Here is a 22,868-nt window from a genome sequence, read left to right on the forward strand (position 1 = left end):
AGGCCAGAGTTGATTGTCTTTCACACTGGGTTGTCTTTCTTTGGTGGTCGTATGTAGGAGATAGCAATAAGTTATCCATTGGCTGTTACCTCTGGGGCCAACAGATGCAGCATCTCAGGTGAATCTCCTCTATCCCAGTAATACATGGTGCTAAGAAGCTTCTAATACCTGCTCTAAAAATTGAAAAGAGCTGCGGCACATGAGTGGGAAAGGGAGGCAATAACCAATGAAACAATTTTTTTCCTTCCTCTCTCTCCTTTTTTGCAAGGTCCTACTCTGTATAACATATACCTCTACATTTGAATTGAATGGGAGTTCCGTGTTGAAGATTGCTGAGGTAAGTGCCTCTGTCATACCATGGCTTGTGTCTCTTAACTTTTCTCTGCTACCTACAGCATGACTTCCTTACATAACGTGGAATTAAACCAGTCCAAAACATAACTACCATTCTCTAGTGTAAGAAATAGTTGCAAGTTGGGCAGGTTTGACAGGCTTGCATGGGAAGGCACTTTTGGAAATGGCCCCATAATTGTATATTACAGTGTTGCACATTTACTACTCATATTTACTTTACTTTGCTTTTCTTCTTTATAAAACAGCACTGTGCTGATTTCTTACCTACTTCAAGTCTAAAACTAATGAAGTTTCCTCAAGAGAGGTGTATAAGCCATAGTGTGTCATGTTAGGAGAAGTACCTCAGTGTGTCTTGTTAGCCTTGTGTGCATCTTTTTCCTAAAACATCTAAGTAAAAGTTTTAAGCATGCCTGTAGATGTATGATGCTATTAGTCACTGTACTCCCTTTATTCCATTAGATTTTAGTCTGAATTAAATTGTGTAGGATCTTTTGTTGTAGAAAAACATACCTGCAGGTATAATAAGTAAGCTTTTATACATGGGTGATATTTTTAGTACATTTTGTAGCAAGCCACAGTGTTGTTTGTTCAGGTTAGAGAAGATGTGCAGGAACACTTACTCCTCCTGCACAGCACACAGTTGTGTGCGGAACGTATTATAAAATTATATTGTTAACATGGTATGGGCAGAGGAAACGCCCATGAAAAAAATTAAAGATTATATATATGTCCTATACTCCAGGTGTCTGTAGACATATAGAGACTTGTTCCTTCTCAGGTTTTTGTTATTGTGGGTGGGACTTTTGTAAAAAAAGAAAAATCCCATGTGAAAGTAACTCAGCTTACCTGGATATTGCAGTACTTTCCAAGTTTAAGAATAAAATTGTCCTTGCATTGTTCTACTGGAAGCTGAGAATGGGTCTGTAGAGATAACCAGGAACTGAAGAAAACAGCTTCTATTTTGTAACAAATGGGCTTTAAAAGTCCCATGTATATGACATATATAGTTCATGTATGACATATATGACATATAAAAGTTCATGTATATGACATATACAGGAGAAAAAAAGGTAGTAATCATTCCAGATTAGCACAGCTTTGGTTTCTCTTTGGGCTAGGTGAGACAGTAAGGTTTGCCTATGATGCTGCAACAAGGAGGAACTGAATTGGTGTTTAAACCAAGTCACAGTTTTTTAAGTTCTACTAAACCCTCTTTATCAATGTCCTAAACTGAAGAAAACAGATTGTTTCCCCTACTGCAGTTTTTCTCAGTGGACTTTCTAACATACAAGACAAAAGCTGATGAATGCAGCTTAGTGCATCTCTTTGCTGTAGGTAAAGAGCTCTAGCTTAAACGAAGTACTTCCTGGGAAAAGTATTTGATGACTCTAAACCCTTCAGATTTCAGTCTTTAAGAGCACTGCCTAAGACTGGGGGGAAACGGTCAATCAGTCATGTTCTGTGTGCTGTAAACTGTATCAGAAATCATACTTTCTGTTCTCTGTGTAAATTTGGATAATAACAGGGCTGTTATTCATAAAAAACATCCTGGAAAATGGCAGTTGTCTCTCATAGACAGACATTAAACACTGCTGTTCTTTGTAGTTGCACTTCACTTTCATTCCCAAAGGCTATCCTGGCTCTTAAAAACCTTAGCTAGTGTACTGATACAAATTAGCACACTGATGGTTCTTTTCTGTTATGGTGAACAAGAGCTCAACAGCAGGCAGATGAGGTGTGCCAGCAAAGTAAACAAAACTCTTTTCCTTCAGTGAATTGGAACAAGCTGTAATACAGAGTGTTCATGTTTCTATTTGGAGTGTTTGGAGGTACAGTTATTTTCCCCACTCTCCTTGAGAAAATACTGCCTCAGTGAATGCCTAGGTAATTCTAAATAGCAAATCTTACCAGGCACATACATGCTTCTTCCTGCCCAGGTTTTAGGTAAGGCAAAGACTTTAACAGCTGGAATCACTATGCCTTTGTATCTGAATTCTGCAATGCATAAGCAGTAGGAAGCAGAAAATTATTTCTCGGTTTAGCATTTGGTTAACCTTCTGACTTGCTCTAAGGGAAAGGTGACAAAAGGAGCTTTCTGTGCCAGTGCCTGTGCTATTTGACATTTCTTTCCAAGTCAGTCCCTTAGTCCCTTTTCCTAGCCTGTATTCTGTAGCAAAGTGGGGCCACTGCAGAATTGGAAAGGTACTGCCTTTGTAACTGATAGAACTCTGTGAGGACTATCTCTGAAAAACAAAGCTACAGTCTAGCCATTTTGCGCTGCCTGATCATTTGCAATTCACGTGTACAAAATAATGGCATTCCAAATCTTTCTGAACCTTATCAGCTTTAAATTAAGAAAGCATCCAACATGAAGAGTACTATAATTTGTGGCTTAAGTATTAATAGTATTGAACATAGATTATTAGTATTGAAAGTAAACTAAATCTTCCCCTGGACACCTTCCCATGCTTGCGTAGACACCTGCAAGAAAATTTAGTTCATGCTGTTTCTTGTTTTTATGTGCGTATTTGTTACTCCCATGTACCTTTTGGAGGTTTGTTTTGTTTGACTCTGTTGTGTTTCATTAGCTAACCCTTCTGTGTTTTGCCCTTAGTTGTGTTTTGCATGCCATAGAGCTGGAAGTCCCCGAATGCATGAAATTATCAAAATGTCCATTACACACCTCTTTGGAGCCCTGAGCTCTCGCATTTTTACTGATGCTTCTTCATCAATGACTTTTCAAAAGGTACCTTACCCAGCCATTTAGAGCACAGGCCTTCTGTAAGATTGGAGCTCAAGTGGACAGTATTGTTGCTTACTAGCTCACATGGGGAGGGGAGAGAAGAAGGAGATATCAACCATGTTCTTTCCAGAAAGTCAGCCTACCTTTAAGAATGGTATTTCATCAACTAATTCAGGTACTCTAGAAGAAAACTTACAGCTTGAAAGAATGATCTCAGCAGCACTGGAATGGTTTGGCCTCTGCAAAGGGCTGTACATGGTTAACAGGCTTTTAGGGGTTTTTTTGTCCATTGGAGTTCAGGTGATAGCTGAATGATGGGCAAAGTTGGTCCAGGCCTTCTTTTAACTTAGAAGACCATCATCATCACTGACCTTAAACTAAATAAAATCCTTTTAATATCTGGGGGGATCTTAGAACCTCAAAAAAGGGCAGTAAGAATGAGACATTCTGTCAGTTTCGTCCCTTATATACTGCAAATGCATACAACTAACCCATTCTACTGTGTTGTCAAAGAAGATAATCAGTCTCAGGTTCTCATTTGCATAGTGTTTCTTACATGAGATAATGAGCAACATCCATACATTTGAAAACCTCTGGGATGCTCTCTCTCTGTTTAGTTGAGAAAGAGAAAATAAGGCAAGAGCTTCCGTGTGCGATGTCTTGAATCACTCAAGATATAGTTTGTATTCAAGAAAACTTGAAAAATTGGAGGATATTTACATTGCAGACATAGACTTGCAGGGGCTGGTTACAAGTAAGTATCAAGAAATGAACAATCAAATCCACATTTAATGAATTATCTACAGAGCAAGGCAAGTGCCAAAATCACTTGTATTTGACAGGAGACTTTGCCAGTTTTGCCCTACCATTCTTGCAGCTGTGAGACTGATGAATTGCATGCTGCTTCTAGATACTACTTACTTGGTTTTTCATACTGCTGAAAACTTCTAATGTGCTAATAAAGCAATGGTAAGGAAGGCTGACTATCTGCATGCGAGAGACCTTGGTATCGATACCTCCTAAAATGTGTTACTGGTAAGTTACAGTTCATATCTTTGTACTACTATCTTGTTTCCTTATCAGGTTTGCATTGAGACATATGTATCTAGCTGTCATCAGCGGAGCATTAACACCGCTGTACGGGCAACCCTCAGCCAAATGTTGAGTGACTTGACTTTACAGTTACGACAAAAGCAAGAAAACATGGTGAGCCTTCTGGCATCAACAAATGGTTCCATGTCCATGGCTGCATACCTTTTTGTTTCTCTGAATGCAGTGTGTTGTACTGGCTTGTTGTGCCTTATGGCTTTTATTTGACACTTCTGCAATTAATCCTGTTTAAAAGCTTTTTTTTGGGCTTCGACTCTGCCTGCCCCAGAGCATCCTATCGGAAACTCAGCTCTCACATTGTCAGCTCTGGTTGGCTGATTTTTTTTTTTTTTTAATTTTTTTTTCCCCCTTCCATTAAACAAAAGAGGCTTTGTTCTGACATCAGACTGCCTTGGCCTTTTCCATTCTTTTGTTTTCTTTGCTTGTTTTCCTAAGATTCATTGAAATCCTTCGGCTAAAAGTTTTTGCATGACAAATATTTACATAAAGAAAACAAATTCTCAACTAAGGAAAGTGTAATTGAGGTTTTTCTTCTACTTTTTTTTATTGAAAATAATTTTAAGCTCATGAAATTCTTTACTTGTTTGTTAGCAAAACAAAAATAATTCTATTTATTGCATTATTAGAATTCATAAGAGCTCTTTGAGTGAAATCCCAGCACATTTTTGGTGAAACTGTAAATATTCTGGTTACACATGGATTTACATTGATTTTTTACATTCGTTAGTGCTGCTTTCCTTAATATCATATTGTCAAAAAAGTACTATTTGTAAAAGTCAGTTTCCATGTATTAGGAAATTTTAAGGACTGCAGTTGTGCAGATTATTTTCCTTACATCTGTCTTGGGTTAAGATAATCCCTTCTATTTTGGATTAGTAGACTAGATTGCTTTTATCCTACTGAGCCGCTGCAGACTAGAATTGCTCAGTTTAAGTAAACTTGTCTTCTGTTTGAGCTAAGTAGGTTCATTTTACTAGCTAAAATATTTACCAAAAACCCTGAACAAACAAATACAACCAGTAGTTTTGAAACTTCAGTTTGAGTCTACAAATTTTGTTAGTTTTTGGGTCTTCAATTTGTTAGTTCTTTTCTTAGCTGAGGACTAGGTAAAAGCATATGAGAGCTGCATTTAATACCTGGCAGTTTGTTATTGATGCTTGAGAGAAGAATTTGGCTTGACCCCTTTGTGCACTAATGGGAGGAATCCTATACCACACTGCATGATGTAAGAGGTAATTTCCATTTCCCGACTGCCATTAATTCTGTTGGTACTGTAACTTTAACAATACCAATGTTCTAAACTCTCTAATTCTCAATTGATTTTGGTTTCTAAGTACTTTGTGAAGTCTAAACTATGATTTCCTCTCAGTTTTCAATGCGAGTTACATGCCTAGTTATTACTAAGTTGTTTTAGGTGTAGAAAATCCCTTAAGAAGTTAGAAATTCTGGTTCAGCTCAGTGAGATGTGAGTTTCTTAAATCTAAATGACTGTTAAAACAGATATTAAGGAATTTTTAAAAACATTTTACAAAAGCTTCACTTAAAAAAACCCTAACAAACAAAAAACCCAGAACAGACAGAGGACACGAATTTGTTAAGAAAGCTCTGCTGTCAAAGTATTGCTTCTATGGTGTTTTCTGCTCCTTGCACCAATTACACCACCTTTGTCTTTCCTCAACAGACAATTGAAAACCATGACACCCTGCAAAAATTCAAGAGTCAAGGTACTTGTAACACTTTTTTAGTGACTCCTTACACTTCAGCTTTTTTATTCTTAACTTTCCTTTCATCAGCACAGTGCGGTTTGATGTCATGGAAATTGCACCTTCAGGTTTTCGTGCCTTCTCCATAGCTTGATGTTCCTCTGTTACCCGTAGTAAGAACTGAGACAGCCCTGTTAGCTCCTGGTATATTCAGTTCTGTCTTCATTTGGACCATGGTAACATCATTGCATTCAACATTGTAATAAATTATTGTTTCAAAATGCTAACTTCTGTAATTAAGGCGTTTCAGTGTTCTGGAGAAAGTTTTAGTAAGTGGCTTTACTTCCTAAATTGAAAGAGATTCATGGAGTAGGATGTGGAATCTGTAAATGATTGTGTTACTGTATTTCAGGCCAAAGATACTGGTTTTATAATGGCTGCTTTTGAAAGCCCATCACTATTGAAGGTGTGCTTGCACTTGCCAAATAATTATTTTACAGGAGATGTTTTTCTACTCCCATTCTGGCTTATCTTTCAACATGTTCTCTGATAGATAAAAATAATCCCAGCTTTTGACCTTCTCAAAGGATTTTTGAAGAACTTGTGTGAATGGAGGCTAAAATCTTTGAAGAGCACAAGCATCTTCTTTTAAGATCAGAACCTGGTCAGACACCAGAAGCTGTATAGGAGAGACAAACTGCGGGGAGAGATACAGCAATTGGCTGCCATGTAGAAATACTGGAGCCTTTTTTATTATTTAATTGTATACTTATTCTATTATCTGAATTGGATTTCAGCTAATCTTCTGTAAATGCATGTAAGCAATCAATGCACTCTGGATTTAATACTGCTGCTTTTGCATTTTGTGGAGATCATTTCTAATTTAGGACTTTTCCTACTGCATCTTCTCTGTCAATTTTGGTAGCCTTGCTCCTTGTTTAGAAGCTCTGACCAGCTCTGAAAGTCCATGCAGTGAATTGAGGTTATAATCCAGTAGCTCATATGTAATGCCTCTGATCTTTGTCCTTTTTGGAGGTACTTCAGTGGAGTCTCTTTGTGATGATGTTGTATCTGTCCTCACTGTGCTCTGTGAGAAGCTCCAGGCTGTCATAAAGTGAGTTATTTCAGTTTATAATTTTAATTTATTACCTGGAGTTTGAGAGTTTCATTGATACATGTGATTGTACTGTTGTAGTTCTAGAATTAGGGAGCAAAGCAGAGTGTTTACTAGAGAAATATTGCTCATGATGCATTCATTTAATCCTTGCTTGAAATGAGGAGTTAATTTGCCTTCTTTGTGCACTCTTCAGCCTTAAAAAGCTTCCAGTAGATCTAACGTGTAAGGAACTTCCATACAGCAGCAAAATACTTATCAAAGGAGAAGTTTTCCGGCTGGAAGCAACTGTCATAGAAAGAATAACAAGATCCATGGAAAGACCTAACAGAAACTATACTCAGGACGAATTAATATGTACTTCTTAGAAAGGCACCATTTATCCAATTGAAGTAATTTGCATTATCAAAAAATTCCTTAAATTTAGGAATATCATAGACTCTACTTACTTGGAAATGCATGAGCATAATTTTAAAATGGGGTTGTTATGGGCAGTAATAGAGTGTTATATGCTCTACAATTTTCAGGAACTTACAGAGCCAGAAACAGCACAGACATCTGTGTGCAAATTTTCTATAGACTTTTCTCCCACAAGTGTCTCTAATTACAGCAAGATTTGAAAGGGAAGAGTGCCTTACTTACCATTATTTAATCAGTATCAACATATGGGAAAATAAAATCAGGAGTGCAGGGATACCCTGTGCATGACCATGCGAGTGTCAACTGCAAGATGATGATGATGATCTGCATTAAGGCACGTTGTAAGAAGTGTATCAGTTCCAGGCACCCACAGTTCTTGAGTATTCTTTCTCATGAAGTTTCCTTTATATTTATGGTTCTGACAGAGTAACTGGCAAGGCCGTATGTTATCATGCAACTTTCTGCCTGTAGACATTGACTTCTGACAATTGTGGTTGTCATCAAGAAAAGAGGAAAAAATAACCATAAGAGAACAGCCTAAATGTGCTTCAGATTATCTGAAGACACTACCCAAGTTTAAAATCCTCTATTGTCTCCTTTTCCTCTGTTTAAGGCTTCCTACCTTCTCAAGTTTAGATTGAATTTGAGTAGTTACTTCTGTTTTATTCTTCCTCTTTTTTTTCACTGAGATTTTTTTTTTTAAAGTAGCAGATCACTGCATGTGGTCAGTACAAAATAAATGGGATGATGGTGATCACACCATTATAAATGGATATAAAGAAGCAAAATAAATCAAATACTGTAAAGTGTGGTATAATTTTCAAGTGAACTTAGTTATTTTAGAAAATTAAATAATCTTTGTTTTAATATGATGTGAATGGGATTTTTTTGCCAGTGACAATCGGCAACTTCAGCTTCTTTACTTGGAGTGCATCCTTTCCATGTTAAACAGCTTCTCTCCCAGCATGCACCAGCACAAAGGATTCACTGATCTAATATGGTGAGTACATCTGAAGACTAATGCAAATACTAAGTTTGTAAGTATAAAAGGACCTTCTCCCCCAGCCATGCAAACAAACCTGTAATAAGCCTCCAGATGTGAGCAGAGCTTGATTTAACCTACTGTCAGTTCTTTCTGTGCTTCATATAAGATTGGGTAGGACCTCCTGCTTAGCGAGCACATTAAATCCTGGTAGTGAAGTCCTGTAATGAAGTCCAGTGTATTTATCCAGAAAAGAAAATCTATTATGCTTTCTGCACTAGTTTGGATTTGTGTGTGGCATTAAACACAAAGATATTCTGCTTGTCATAGGAGTGTCCTGTAGAGATTCTTACTGGTCTGATGCAGTAATACAGGAAGATAAGCAAAATTAATGTCAAGTGATGGACTGGTGACCAGAAGTGCTTATGACCTGCATTGTGTAAGGGCTGAGGCTAAAGAATCTTCATGATGCTACTCCTTTAATCAAGAAATTCTCTTTTTTATGCACTTCACCAGAAAGGCTTGATGTCTTTAGTGCTCATATCTACCTCTAAATTGTTTGATACCATCACCTCAGAGCACCTTAAATAATCCTTTTCTTTCTTTTTATTTGAAATAGTGGAGTTTTTATAGCCTGTGGATAATTGAGTCATAGTAATAAAGCAAGAATGTAGCTAATATGCAGTTCCTTGCAGTCCATGCCTGTCTTGTGACTTTGTCAGGTGATTGTATTAAGGAAAGATATATGTGACTGTTAATGGCAAATGTGTTTTTTGTACTTTTACTGTGTAACTTTTGAAATTGAAGTGTTTGACCTGGGCCCAATTCTAAGGATGGAATATATAATGGCATCCGTAACTTCCCTTGCTGTCCCAGGAACATCAGTGACTGCTGGACTGGGAGGTCTTCAGGTTGATAACACTTGGCAGTGTTGCACAGGGACCCTGTGCTGAGGCCTCTTAGAGCTCTAATGTAAGAGCAGAACTCTCTTTTTCATGAAAAATCCACTTCAGAAGTTTCTGCCTTTGAATTTCACCCAACCCTTTGTTTATGCTTATGTGACTGACTGTGGGGCTGTCGTATAAGCAAGGTCACTGAAATGATCTTGGTTAAAAGAAAACACTTCCTGTTTTATTTTAAGTCTGCATAATTTTGATGATCCAGTTCATGCTGCAAATCTGCAGGTGTTTGTAACTGTGTGCCTTCAGGGCAACCCACCAGGGCTTCTTCAGGGACTTCTTAATCTGCATTGCTGCCAAGGAATATGCATCCTTCCACTGACCTGCTTAAGTGGGAGGAAAAAAACCCAAAGCACTAGGAAAACATGAAACAGTTTAAACTGCAAACATCGTTTTGAATATATAGTAGTATAAGTACACACCAAACATTACCAATCTGGTGAAGTTGTGATCCCAACTGGTAGCTGTTGTTATTCTTAAATGAGCCATTGCCTAAATGCACATACACAGCTTTCTCTCTGACTGGTGCTTTATAGTCAGTTCTCAACAGAAGATAAAGAAGGGAGCAGACAGAGAAGATTTACCTCTGTTCTTCTGACAGTGTTCTCCATAGTTTGATACAGATACACTTTGATAGGACTAAGATGTTTGGGGAATATATTGGTGTTACAACCTGTGATTACACCTACTTTGAGACAGGCACATTTCTTTAAACAATAAGTGTGAATTGATGTGATTTGAAATGTTCCTGGTTGGAGAAATAAATAAGCAGACTCAAAGTCATTATCTGATTCTGATTAAAGCTGTTTTTCTTTCTGTGACTTCAGGAAGCCAAGCTGCTTCAGCAGTCATGTTAAGAGAAGCAACAAAAATTCTGGACTGCATAAAAATCTTGAGAAAATAAAATGTACTTACCTGTGAGGATATATTTACAAATCGTTACCTGTCATTGGGTGCTTGCTCTAGGCGCTAGCTTGAACTTCTGAGACATGGGTGAAAACCAAGTTTGGGACTCATTCTAATGCAGCACTTGGCTTCATAAATTAAGGTCTCACAGACTGACGTAAAATGTCAAGTGCATGAGTGCAAAGCTGAAATAACAGCTAATGGAGGCAAGTGCTGAGTTGGCTTTGGCTCTACCAAAGAAGAGTGATCTGCTCGTGTTGAATCACTTAACATGAGTGCTTATGCAGAAAGACAGTTGATTATTTAGTGTATAGTGGCATATGAGTAGTTATTGTGCACACTTTGAGTTATTGTGGACAGCTTTAATTATGTTTTCAAAAGCCAGCAAAACAGAGTCTCACAGCTAAGGGTGCTTACTAAAATACATGGTCTTCTAGTTAACATAGATTAGTACTTGTTTGGTCAGGTTTTTTAAAGCTCCTGAGTTGGACTGAAGAAGAGATGCTTAGCAGTAGAAACCTGGAATTTCTACCTTGCAATCATGTTTCTAAAGCACCCAAAGGTATTTCCATATGTACTATCATGCTGATGCTTGGGAGATGAAAAAAGCCTGGCATAATTTGTTGTTCTATCTAAACACTGCTGTTGACTGATCATTAAAACAAGAGTGTGTATCTCATTTAACCATGGGCTATTTTCAATCTGTTCTTATGAGATTATTTTTTTCTGTTTACCATCTGCTGCTGTTCTCTTTCTCAGGAAGCAACTGTGTCCAGCCCTAGTAGTAATCTTGGGAAATCCAATCCATGACAAAACTATCACCTCTGCCCACAGCAGCATCTGTCTTGAGGCTGATTCACCTTCCTCAGGGATCTCTGATCATGGCCGAGGTTCAGGTTGTTCCTCCACAGCACCTGCCCTTAGTGGGCCAGTTGCACGTACCATATATTATATTGCAGCAGAACTGGTTCGACTGATGGGGTCAGTGGAATCCATGAAGCCTGTGCTACAGTCTCTATATCACCGGATTTTGCTTTACCCACCACCTCAACATCGAGTAGAAGCCATCAAAATTATGAAAGAGGTAGGATAATCACATGTGCAAGTCCAGGCAGGTAAAGCAAAATGTTTATTTAACAGTAAATGTTGCTGAAATGTGTATACCAATCCATTTTAAACCTTCCCACCTAGGGATGTTGAAATCATCCTTTCTGAGCAGAGCTGTTACATCAACACCACTCTGACAAATATCTTTAGTTTTATGAAGCCATTATAGCTCTATTTTTCTCCATAACGCAAGTTACTGTGGCAACTCCGTCAGTGTTCGTGCTGTGGTACTGCATGGAGCAGATCCTATCGCTGCATCATGACTGCTCTTTTGGGTGAGATAGAGTATAACGAACCAGTTCGCAGCTTCTTTGGCATCTTTCCCCACTCTCTGCTCTTGCTAGAAGGAAACATTCATCCTCACAATGTAGTTTCCAGGCATTAAGGTGAATATATGCTTTGATTACTTGCCATTTTTTTGAACTACAATTTCTTTGAGAATTTTTTGAATAGACACAAGGAAGTTACTAATGGCTTAAGCAGCCATTTCAAGACCAGTCCTTTCTGGCCTCTTGCCCAGTGCCTCTGAGAGCACTAGAACTGGAGCACAGTGAGACTTGTTTGAGCACCAGCTGAAATCATGGACTCTTCCATTCCACATGGGAGCTTTCTTCTCATGTTGTGTAACACAAGGCAACTTACATAATTTGTAGGAACAGTGGTATCTCTTAGAGAGTTTTTCTTCTAGCTTCTGCATACCTAGGCTGTTCTGTTTCTGAAGCTCTCTCTGAACACCACACAGCCACCCACTCCATTGTCTGAACTAGCAGTCATCCTTTCATTTGTCTTTCTCTAGTTTTAAATAGTTGATAACTGAAGTTTTAGGAAAAGCTTAGTCTAATGTTGTTTCCTGCAGGATGTATCTGTTGCCTCTTTGGGCTTATTAATACATGCTCGTTTGTAATGCCTTCTCCTTGTATTTCATGGTGGGCATTAACAAGGTGCTACCCGGCAGGTTGAGTCTGAAGGAATGCCTATCTTTGCACGGCTCTATAATTTTGTATCTAGGTGACTGAAGAGAAAGGTTCTCTTTGGTATAAGCTATAGTGCAAAGTGTTTATTTAGGCATAAAAATTCTCTTGTTTGCAATATCAATTGAAACATATTCAGTCAAAAATATAAAGCACTAGAGAGCATTCTGTATGTGATTTTTGCTGAATATTCTGCTTTTCTCTGTTTGCTTTTCTGCTTTTAAAAACAGGAACGGTAGCTTTAGTAAATAGAACATCAGTGTGCTGCTTTCCTTTGCTTTGAGAAGTTACAGCCCTGCTGCCTCGGGTTTAATGCTTGATAGAATTATGACTTACTTATTGTATTTAAATAATGCTTAGATAATCCTCTACTTACTTCTGTTTCCTTTTCTTTCAGATACTTGGCAGTCCTCGTCAGCTTTGTGATTTGGCAGGGCCCTGCTCTTCTGAGTCAGAATCCAAGAAGAGGTCTATTTCTAAAAGGAAGTCCCATCTGGATCTTCTCAAGCTGTACGCTTTGTTTCCTCCTGTAGCCTCTTCTCTCTTAAACCTGTGCATGCAGAACACTTAAGCAGTTGTACCTTCAGGAGCATACCCAATATGAGCCAGGCTATCTCCCTGGTTAAATAAGCTGTGAAAATGGAAAAGGGGTAAAAACTCTTACTGGTTTGTCATCACTCTGGGCCTATTTGTAAAGACATAGATAACTACGTTATGGAGTTTTTAAAAGTACCCAAATATGTTGTTTTACAGTTGGAAATTTTCGGCTATGGCTCCCTAAACTTGCAATGAAATAACCGTGTGTTTATTTGGAGGTACATTTCCAAGATGAAGTCAAAGGGGATAATAGAAAATTTAAACATTGTCAGATTGAGCAAGAAGGGTAGTCAGCTCTTGTAAAGATCATATCTTGTAGACAAAATCATTTTCAGGACACATATCACTTTAAATTTAGTTCATTTGGGTGCTGAGATTTTTTTTACAGTTTAAGTGCTTGTCTCTAAGGGAGAACATGCTGTACGTGCTGGTATAAATGCACAGTAACTGTTTCCCTGGTTGGCACTTTGGCACTCCCTTTACAGAATGACCATGTTTGCATGGGATACTTAATAATTTATTCTAATACTGATTGTCTTTCTTGAGAGTAGTCCTATAGGATAAGTTCACTTCATTTTTTTTCCTGGTTATGGAGGGATGGTGTTGAATGATAGAGATGTGCTCCTTATAGGTGTTGCATCACTTAAATGAACTCTGTATTGATTGCAGTATCATGGACGGGATGACGGAAGCGTGCATCAAAGGTGGTATTGAAGCATGTTATGCTTCTGTGTCCTGTGTCTTTACCCTACTTGGAGCATTAGATGAGCTGAGCCAAGGGAGGGGTCTTAGTGAAGAGCAGATCCAGCTGCTGCTCCAGCGCTTAGAAGAATTGAAGGATGGGACTGAAACGAGCAGGGACTCCATGGAAATCAATGATGCTGACTTCAGGTGGCAGAGGCGCATCCTGTCCTCAGAAAATCCTGCCTGGGAATCAGGAAATGAGAAGAGTCCTGATATTAGCATTAGCGTTACCACAGACACTGGTCAGACTACTTTGGAAGGGGATATGGGACAGACGACTCCAGAGGATAATCCAGAAAGTCAAAAAAACTCACTGCCATCTCCAGCTGGACATGAAAGCAAAGAGATTCATTACAGAGAACCAGAGTCAGAAACCATTGACCAGCCAGATGTTGTTCAAAGAAGCCACACCATAGTTTATCCAGATATAACTAATTTCTTATCAGTTGATTGCAAGACCCGGTCCTATGGATCCAGATACAGTGAAAGTAACTTCAGTGTAGATGACCAGGACCTTTCTAGGACTGAGTTTGATTCATGTGATCAGTATTCCATGGCAGCAGAAAAGGATTCAGGCAGGTCTGATGTCTCAGACATAGGCTCTGACAATTGCTCCCTGGCTGATGAGGAGCAGACACCACGAGATTGTCCAGGTCACAGGTCCTTACGTACTGCTGCTCTCTCTCTGAAATTGCTGAAAAGCCAAGAAGCAGACCAACACAGCGCACGGCTGTTTATCCAGTCACTTGAAGCTCTCCTTCCTCGGCTTATAGCTCTTCCCAGCATAGAAGAAGTGGATGAAGCACTGCAGAGCTTCTCTTCAACATTCTGCTCAGGTTTGCAAGCAAATACTTACTGTCTAACCAGCATGCACACTCTGACAGCACTGTACACAGAGTCTCCTGTAGGATTTCATCTTCGGAGAATATCCAGAATAAGGAGGTTTGGGCTTTACTGAATACATTCCTTCACAGCAACACACTTCATTTAGGGCAAAGCAAATTGAATATGCAGTCACTGATTCAAAGTGAGGTCAATCCATTGACTCTTAACAGGCTCTGGATTACATCCTCGATAAAGAAATGAAATTTTTTGTAGTAAAATACCTCTTCCCATGTCTGTAAAGATCTGTTGAGAAGATTTGCACATGCTGTTGTTAAAGAGGTTGGGGTTACCTTTTAGCATGAAAGGGATGTGGGGAATACCATCACCTGTTTTGAATGAGATTTAAGTACCTCAGTACATCACTGCATTACTGTTAATAATGCCAGCCTCACGAAAAAGGTGATAACAGCAGTAAGCTCTTGAAAGGATAGGAAAAGAGGAGAGGCACTATTCTTCACTCTTCTGTTTTTCTTAATGTTGTTGTCTAATACAACAGGAAATGCAAAGCTCAAAGCCCAGATAAAGTGAAAAATTAAGATCTTGCCTTTTAAGAGTTTAAATACCTTCGGTTCTTTCATGGTTAGAACCTTTGGGATCTTGACTTGTCAAACAAACAGAAAAAAGTCATGTAAAGGCTAGTTTGTCCTTTTGATAGTATATTTAAAGTGTGTGTAAATATATTTATTCAGAAGCATTTTGTTCTCCTGACAGTGGCCAAAGTGGAAATGTTTGCTAAAATATATTTCTCTGTTTCTTTAACTTACTTTACCGCAATTGCCATTCCTATTGCTCCTCTCCTAATCATTGCTTCATTCATTTGTGCTCCCTCACATTAAACTCATACAGAGTCAGAAGGGCTGCCTCCCATCACCATACAGCAAAATTTAGATATGAAGCTGGGCAAATAAGCTGATATTCTTGATATCCTGCTTAAATGCTGCCCAATTAAGCTCTAATTCAGGAATATGACAGATGGTATTCTTAAGAAACATTAGCCATTTTATATTATAGAAAGGAAATACCCTAAAGGAGGCAATAATGTTACTTTCCTAAATCAGGCAATCAAGAATGCCCTTTCTGTCATGAGGATTTCTTTTACCTGAAGAAGAGTGATCTTGAGTTTATGCTGAAAGACCAGTGCTAGACGTCTAGCTCAAACTTTTGTGCACCTGTTCCCTCATGCATGAATGAGTATGCTGTTTCTTTTCTGTTTTGTCTGTTAAGTCTTTTTAGAGTGTTTTAAAGCATTGGAAGATGTGGACCTAGGAGACTTCCAGATTTTTAAGGCTAAACATAGGTTTTTTTGCTGGCATTAATGCCATTATGACTAATACAGTGAGAAAGATGGAAGAATATAAGTCAATTATTGTGTTAAGTCCATAATTTGTAGTTTGTACATCTCTCTTAAAAAGATACCTAGTCTTGGACTTAGACTGTTGAGAGACACCTTTCACTTTCCTAAGAAAGCCACGCATGGCTAAATCTGTACTTTAAAAATGTACACCATGTTCCCACATGGATTTGGTGAAGTACTCTTAGAAGATGCCACTCATTAAGGAATCATGGAAAAGTAGAGCAGCAAGTTACTGTATTAAGACATCCTAGAAGAGGTATCCTGGGGTTTTCATGGAGATATGGCTGACGCAGAGTTGTACTTTTGTGCTCTCGTAAGATCTGTGTGGTTCATGTTTCAGTTGGATACCTGGAATGAGACTCAATCCAGCTGAAACAGTCCTTTAACTTGTACATCAGATCTTAAGCGAATGTCCATCAGTCCTCCTGAGGCGAGAACTTGTGTTCCTGTGTATGTGAGAGAACCATGAGTTTGTAGACCTGTTAGAGAGAGAGACTTACTAAAGTTAAAACAAATGTCAGGGGGTAGGAACACCCCTTGGAGAGCTTCCAAGACACCTATCTGATCTGCATCTATAAGCAACGTTGAGGTCCTTATTTCAGGAGTCTTTTGTTAGCGCCAGCAATTCAAGGCACAAATTTTAGGTGATGAAGTTAGAGGGACTGATCCTATTCCTTGTATATACAACATCTATTCATGTGTAATTCTTGAAGAATACATTAGGAAATTTGAATATCTTTTAAAATTCAAGTTGAGAAAAGAAGCAGGTGCAGTTCTGAGACCAGTCAGAACAGAAGCAATATTTTTGCGTTTCTGGGAGACCTTATTTAACTGCTTTATTTAATTTCCCAATTTCTCTTACACTTTTGGGGAAAAATACGATTTAGTAGTCTTTCCTACAAACTAGGTTCTTAGATAGCACTGCAATATTAGTATGTTTTCATAGGATTGAAAAGCAATGAAAGGAAGTAGGAATTTGAGGCACTGCCATGGGACTATAAGCATTGAAAAAGTGAAGTCAGCTAAACAGAGTTATAGTGAAATTAAGATTTGCAAGTAAGCTGGTTAACTCCTAAATTAATACCTTAGGAATAAGTTAGCACCTCTTTTCAGTTTTGATTCAATAGTTTTTAAAGGCAAGGTTTCTGTTGGTAACATCAGCTGATCTTCTGCTTTTGAGATCTCAGAATCTCTTAAATGCAGTTTATTTCCCCATATTTTAGAGGAAACTGGGGATCATATTTTTCCTAAGCACTTTTTGGTGCTACTAATATGTAGTATCCACTTTTCTGTGCAGTTCTACACCTTCCTTTTTAATTGTAGTCTTGTATTGTTGCACAATTTTAAAAATATTTTAATGCAAAGTAGAGTGGGCTTTTTTGTGTTTTTTTTTCTTTTAGATACCTCTCTGCCTTGAGGTTTTTATTACTCTAGCAGATTTTAGTCTTAAAGATAAGACATCAAATCAATGAGAGATAAGATAGCCACATCAATATCATGATCCTCCATCCAACAAAGTATTAAGATTCATCTCTTTGCCTTCAGCGATGAAATCACTAGAGCTACTCACAGGCTACTTTCAAGCACGTGGTTGCAGTTTTGGTTAAAGATTCTCTGTTAATGTTCACCATGAGAAATCTACCCCAAGTACATGCCAGCCTGTGTGGGTATGGTTTGTAGCCAGCCCTATCACTCCTCTTCCACAAAGGTTGCTCCCTTGAACAGCTATTCATCTTTTAGACCCACCCTGGAACAGTTACTCTCTTTCTAAATCCACCCTCAAACAGTTACTCACCTTATCCACGCCCCCAAAGTGACGACAGTGGAAAGTCCGAGAAGGCAGCAGCACAGAGCTTTCAAACCCTCACGAGGCAAGAAAAACGTTTGCTTCTTTTCTGTGTGTGGATTTTTTTTTTTTTTAATGTTAATGGTTTGTTGTATTTTGTCTAAGAAGAGGTGTGAGCTTTATGGTGGGAGGAGTATATTCACAGTAAACCACTGCAGCAGTTAACAAATGACACAGCTTTGCTTCATCATGTAACTAACCTTGGAAGCTATTTTTTGTTTCATTTCAAACGTTCCTCTAGGATAAAGCTTACTCCTTGATCTTCACTAATTGACATTATATGAATGGATTTCACAGTTGATGTGAAAACCATGAAATACTGTGAGTCATGTGGGGGGATCTAATATTTCTTGTTTTTTCATGGCTCAAGCTATAGATCATGGAGATTCAATTAGGTGTTGCTCATACTTGATTTATGTTTTTCTACCAGTAGGTCAGCTAACTCAGAGGAAAATGTATGTGCCATCCATGGGAAGAAGGGATTGTGCCACATGGTTGTAGGCTGTCATTTCATACCAGTAGTGTTTTTTCAGGACTACTGAGTGCTTACAGGTGTCTTCTTGGTCTGACAGAACTGAAAGTGCTCAACCATTTACAAAGTAGGTCTTGTATGAACTAAGTAGGGCTTGGAGTTGTAACATGTTCCAGCCAGCTTGGCCCCAGGTATTTGTCCACATACCTCTAGGCCATGGAGAGAATGATGATTACAGCCTGATTGAAAGGTGCTGAGCACTCCAGTCCTCATCCAACAACTGATTTAGCCAGAACAGATTTACTGGGGGGTTAAAAGGGCTGTTAACCTCATTAGCACCATTTGGTAAAATATTCTCAGTTAAATACACAGGCCTTGGGTCTGCCCCTTCACACCCCACCTTTCCAGCTGGCATTGCAGATGTATCCTGCCCTTTGCTTTGTACCTGGCAGTCATCCCAATGAATGGTGCTACTCCTTGAGTATTTCAAATTTAGCATGTTGCTTTGCTGGACTGTGACTGGAGTGTTCGGTTTGTCTTGTAACACTACATTCTAGATGAACCACTTATTTTTCTGTTCCCTGTTCTAGTACATTTAGTAATTTTTACTGATGACTCATTAACTATTCTAGCAATCTATTGCTGCCAAAATGCTAGGAATACTTTCTGATATTTTTTTCCAGGAAAAATCTGTGTAAAATGTGAGAGCTCACATGGTGTTTTTGTTAGGTATGATGCACTCACCAGGATTTGAGGGAAACCTAAATTTCAACTTCCAGACTCTGATGAATGCAGACAGTCTCTACGTGGTATCACATTACACTCTGCTGCTTAACCTAAAATTGGCCAACTCAGATTACTACAGGAAGAAGCCTGCCCAAGCCCCTGTGTTGCTGGTGAGTTGGGGAATACAGGAAAACTGTTTTAAAAAAAATGAAGATTTATTTTGCTTCCCTTCACATAAGCCAGCCCACACATAAAGCCTTCAGGCTGCTTGCTAAGTGGAGAAATAGTAATTGCAAATGAAGCGTTCTCCAGACTGCTTATGAATCTTGCATGATAAATGTCGTGCATTTGAATTACACAGCTTCTCTATAATGTGGAGGAATGAATGCTGCTTACTGATTGTCATTAAAGTTACAGTCATTTTGATGGATAAACTGTTTTCAGAATAGATCTTCCTTGGCATCATGTGATATAGCAAGTATTGTCTCTTGATAATGGGCATAAACATACCTTCATCTTGCAACTACTTTCGAGTCTCATGGCAAATTTGTTGCTTAATACTTGATTTGTATTTCCATAGTTGAAGACATGAGAAATTAAAGTGGAAAATAACTAGATTTTAATAATGTGAAATTATTATTTTCGTGGCACATCAAATTCCTCAACTTCTTGGGCTTTTTAAAAATTGTTTTGAAGCCTGCAACAGTTATTAAACATGAATCTATGTTTTTCAACTAAGTTGCCCAAGAGAAGTTGTTTCAGAGTTTTCTTAAAAAGAAAAAAAATTGTGATATATGGAACAACAAAAAAAAATTATGTCAAAATGTATAATTATTGCTGAGCTTCCAGTGTAAGAGAATTTATAATCTAGATCATCTCAAAAACAAATGGAGTTTAACGTCATCCTTAGTTCTGGTATGTTCTGCAGCTGCTGCAAGTGCAAATCCACGACTCAGGACATTCTTTAGGGGCATCACTGTGCACAGTAGACCTGAGCGCGACCAAAGTATTTTTGGAGATCGTTCTGGTGTATAATTGGACACCAGTTCATCTGTGATAACTGTTCATGCAGAAGGGCCCAATTACTGGAAAGGCAGAGTTAGGTACCACAATCTCTTTTTGTTGGATTTGAGATCTTACTCCTACCTTGTGAAAATAGCGAGAGATCAGCATGTCCTATTGTCACTGTGCAAGAACTGTCATTATGGTTTGCATTAACTGCGACAGGAAAAGGGAGAGCTCCTTGTTCGTGTCAGTCTCCACTGTAGAGACATACAGGAGGATCTGGACAGACTGGATCAATGAGCCAAGGCCAATTGTGTGAGGTTCAATAAAGCAAAGTGCCAGATGCTGCTCTTGGGTCACACCAACCCTGTGCAGCACTACAGGCTTGGGGAAGAGTGGCTGGAAAACTCCCTGGCAGAAAAGGACCTGGGGGTGCTGGTTCACAGCTGGCTGATCATGAGCCAGCAGTGTGTCCAGGTGGCCAAGAAGGCCAATGGCATCCTGGCCTGTATCAGAAATAGTGGGGCCAGCAGGACCAGGGAAGTGATTGTCCCCCTGTACTTGGCACTGGTGAGGCTACACCTCAAGTGTTGTGTTCAGTTTTGGGCCTCACACTTCAGGAAAGACATTGGGGTGCTGGTGCATGTCTGGAGAAGGACAGTGGAGCTGGTGAACGTCCAGAGAGTAAGTTGTATGAGGAGTGGCTGAGGGAGCTGGAGTTGTTTGGTCTGGGGAAAAGGAGACTCTGGGGACCTTATCATTCTCTACAACTACCTGAAAGGAGGTTGTAGTGGGGTGGGGATCAGTTTCTTCTCCCAGGTAACAAGTAACAGGACGAGAGGAAATGGCTCAAGTTGTGGCAGAGGAGGGTTAGACTAGATACTAGGAAAATTTTTTCATGGAAAGGATTTCAAAACACTGGAACAGACTGCCCAGGGAAGTGGTAAATTCACCATCCCTGAAAGTGTTCAAAAAGTGTGTGTGTATGGCACTTGAGGATATGGTTTAGTGGTGAACATGGTGGTGGTGCTGTTCACTGCTGTTTGACTTGATGATATTAAAGATATTTTCCAACCTTAACAATTGTATTATTTCAATCCTCAGTTAATTTTTATCTTTGCATAACTTCATTTCTACTTCTGCAGTCCTTTACTCAGAGTAGATTTAGCGACTGAGGCTCATGTTGTGGGGCTTACTGTTGTCTTATATCTGGCTTTTATGGCTCTTTGCAGAAGGAGTTCATGAAGCAGGTCCAGTCCAGTGGAGTGTTGATGGTATTTTCCCAGGCCTGGGTTGAAGAACTGTACCACCAGGTGCTAGAAAGGAACATGCTGGGGGAAGCCGGATACTGGGGAAACCCTGAGGAGCACAGTCTTCCACTTATCAGCATGCTGACTGGTCAGTACTATATTATGGTGGCAAGGCTAACTTCAAAACACGTCTAAAACAAGCTGCAATGACACACTACTTCATTGCATTACATACAAAATGTGGTGCTTCAGGAAGTTGTCAGTAGAGAAGGAACCAGACTTAGCTGTGGCAAGTACTTAAATGTTTGGTTTGGGTTATCAGAATGCTTTTGAAATGTGGGTTTAAAAAAATCAAGCCTGTCTGTGGGAGACAGGGAGAGTAGTTTTGTTCGTTGAATCAAAATATCTCTTATTTCTGTCTGTTTCAGTTCTGGTAGACTTAATGATAAGCAATAAGGCTGCTGTTTTCTTGATGTCATAGCAAAGCCATTTCAGTGTGCCTGTGGTGCAGTACAAATATGAATAGTGGCATCTGATCCTGAAAACCTTCCACAGATTGGACTCCCCTTGGTTCAGATTTGTTCTATGCCAGGGATATGCCAAATGGCACTACAGAGAAACTGAAAACCTGGAGCACCTCTAACAAATGCTTAAAAACAATCCTTAGCTTCATTTGAAGGAAAAAAATCAAATTGTATCAGTTGAAAGACAGCAGGATGGCTATGATATTTTATTGATATAAAATGCACTGTATGCTTTAATGTGTTTGTAATTAAACCAGTATATGCAGGGAGAACCTGGCTTCAACTGAGCCATTAACTGGTAATCAAAGGGCACTACTCTGAAAGTTTTTTGCTGATTGTACTGAGCTCAGTGTTACTTTTAGCTATTGAGCTAAAAAGCTGAAAGAAACACTTTGGAAAAACAATAGACATGAAGTGTGTGGAAAAGGGGCTACTAGAAATCAACCTGGTGTCCCTAACATCAAACTCTCTGTGAAAAGCTGATCTTTTATTGTGTTGGAGAAAGGGTTGTATTTCTGTTGTTGAAATTAAATGGACACAGGTCTCCTAAAAATTGCTTTTAAGATATAGGATTCCAGTGCATCTTGAGGATTTAGACTGACGTGTGGGAACATCTAGATACAGGATTTAGCAAGATTTAAAATTTTATACTAAGAAATGCATAGATTTAAGTGTGTGGTAAGTCTTCAACTGTAAGAAATATCATTATATCTTTACTGGGAGTTCCGTTCATTGTGTAAGTTGGGGAGCAGGGTGATGAGGGGCAGCTTTTGAGAGTGGCCTATTTCCCCTCTTCAGCAAAACGCTGGTTAAGATGCCACATCTCGTGTTTATACCAAGGCTTCAGTAAGCTGCCAGAAAGAGTAATTAAAAAGCCTGAGAAGTCAGGAGTGATAGCACTTACTTGAACAAAGAGCCAGTAGGAGATACTTTCCATGTACCATCTGTGTGTCAAATAGTAATATGATGTTTTTTAATGTTCTGGCAGACATCGATGGCTTGGGAAGCAGTGCAATTGGTGGCCAATTGATGGCATCTGCTTCAGCTCAATCTCCTCTTTCCCAAAACCGGAAGACAGATGATTCTGTTGTTGCAG

At 39.0% G+C, this 22,868-nt stretch overlaps 1 protein-coding gene across 5 annotated transcripts in view; it reads left to right on the forward strand.

Moving 5' to 3' along the window:
* The window catches only part of ARFGEF3 (ARFGEF family member 3), an 84,447-nt gene that overhangs the window by 33,052 nt on the left and 28,527 nt on the right, over positions 1 to 22,868 (forward strand). For 2 of the 5 annotated variants that reach the window (XM_027631313.1, XM_027631306.1), the window contains exons 5-16: positions 269 to 337; positions 4,181 to 4,303; positions 5,889 to 5,931; positions 6,946 to 7,024; positions 8,340 to 8,444; positions 11,051 to 11,375; positions 12,767 to 12,879; positions 13,636 to 14,546; positions 17,737 to 17,820; positions 18,997 to 19,163; positions 21,231 to 21,396; positions 22,761 to 22,868. In XM_027631313.1, the coding sequence (XP_027487114.1) occupies positions 269 to 337; positions 4,181 to 4,303; positions 5,889 to 5,931; positions 6,946 to 7,024; positions 8,340 to 8,444; positions 11,051 to 11,375; positions 12,767 to 12,879; positions 13,636 to 14,546; positions 17,737 to 17,820; positions 18,997 to 19,163; positions 21,231 to 21,396; positions 22,761 to 22,868 (2,293 nt within the window). The remainder of the gene's footprint in view (positions 1 to 268; positions 338 to 4,180; positions 4,304 to 5,888; positions 5,932 to 6,945; positions 7,025 to 8,339; positions 8,445 to 11,050; positions 11,376 to 12,766; positions 12,880 to 13,635; positions 14,547 to 17,736; positions 17,821 to 18,996; positions 19,164 to 21,230; positions 21,397 to 22,760) is intronic. The other 3 variants (XM_027631320.1, XM_027631327.1, XM_027631336.1) reach the window with 2 other exon arrangements.

This window comes from Corapipo altera, unplaced genomic scaffold, assembly GCF_003945725.1.
Source record: "Corapipo altera isolate COAL_440 unplaced genomic scaffold, ASM394572v1 2b, whole genome shotgun sequence".
Taxonomy (NCBI): Eukaryota; Metazoa; Chordata; class Aves; order Passeriformes; family Pipridae; genus Corapipo; species Corapipo altera.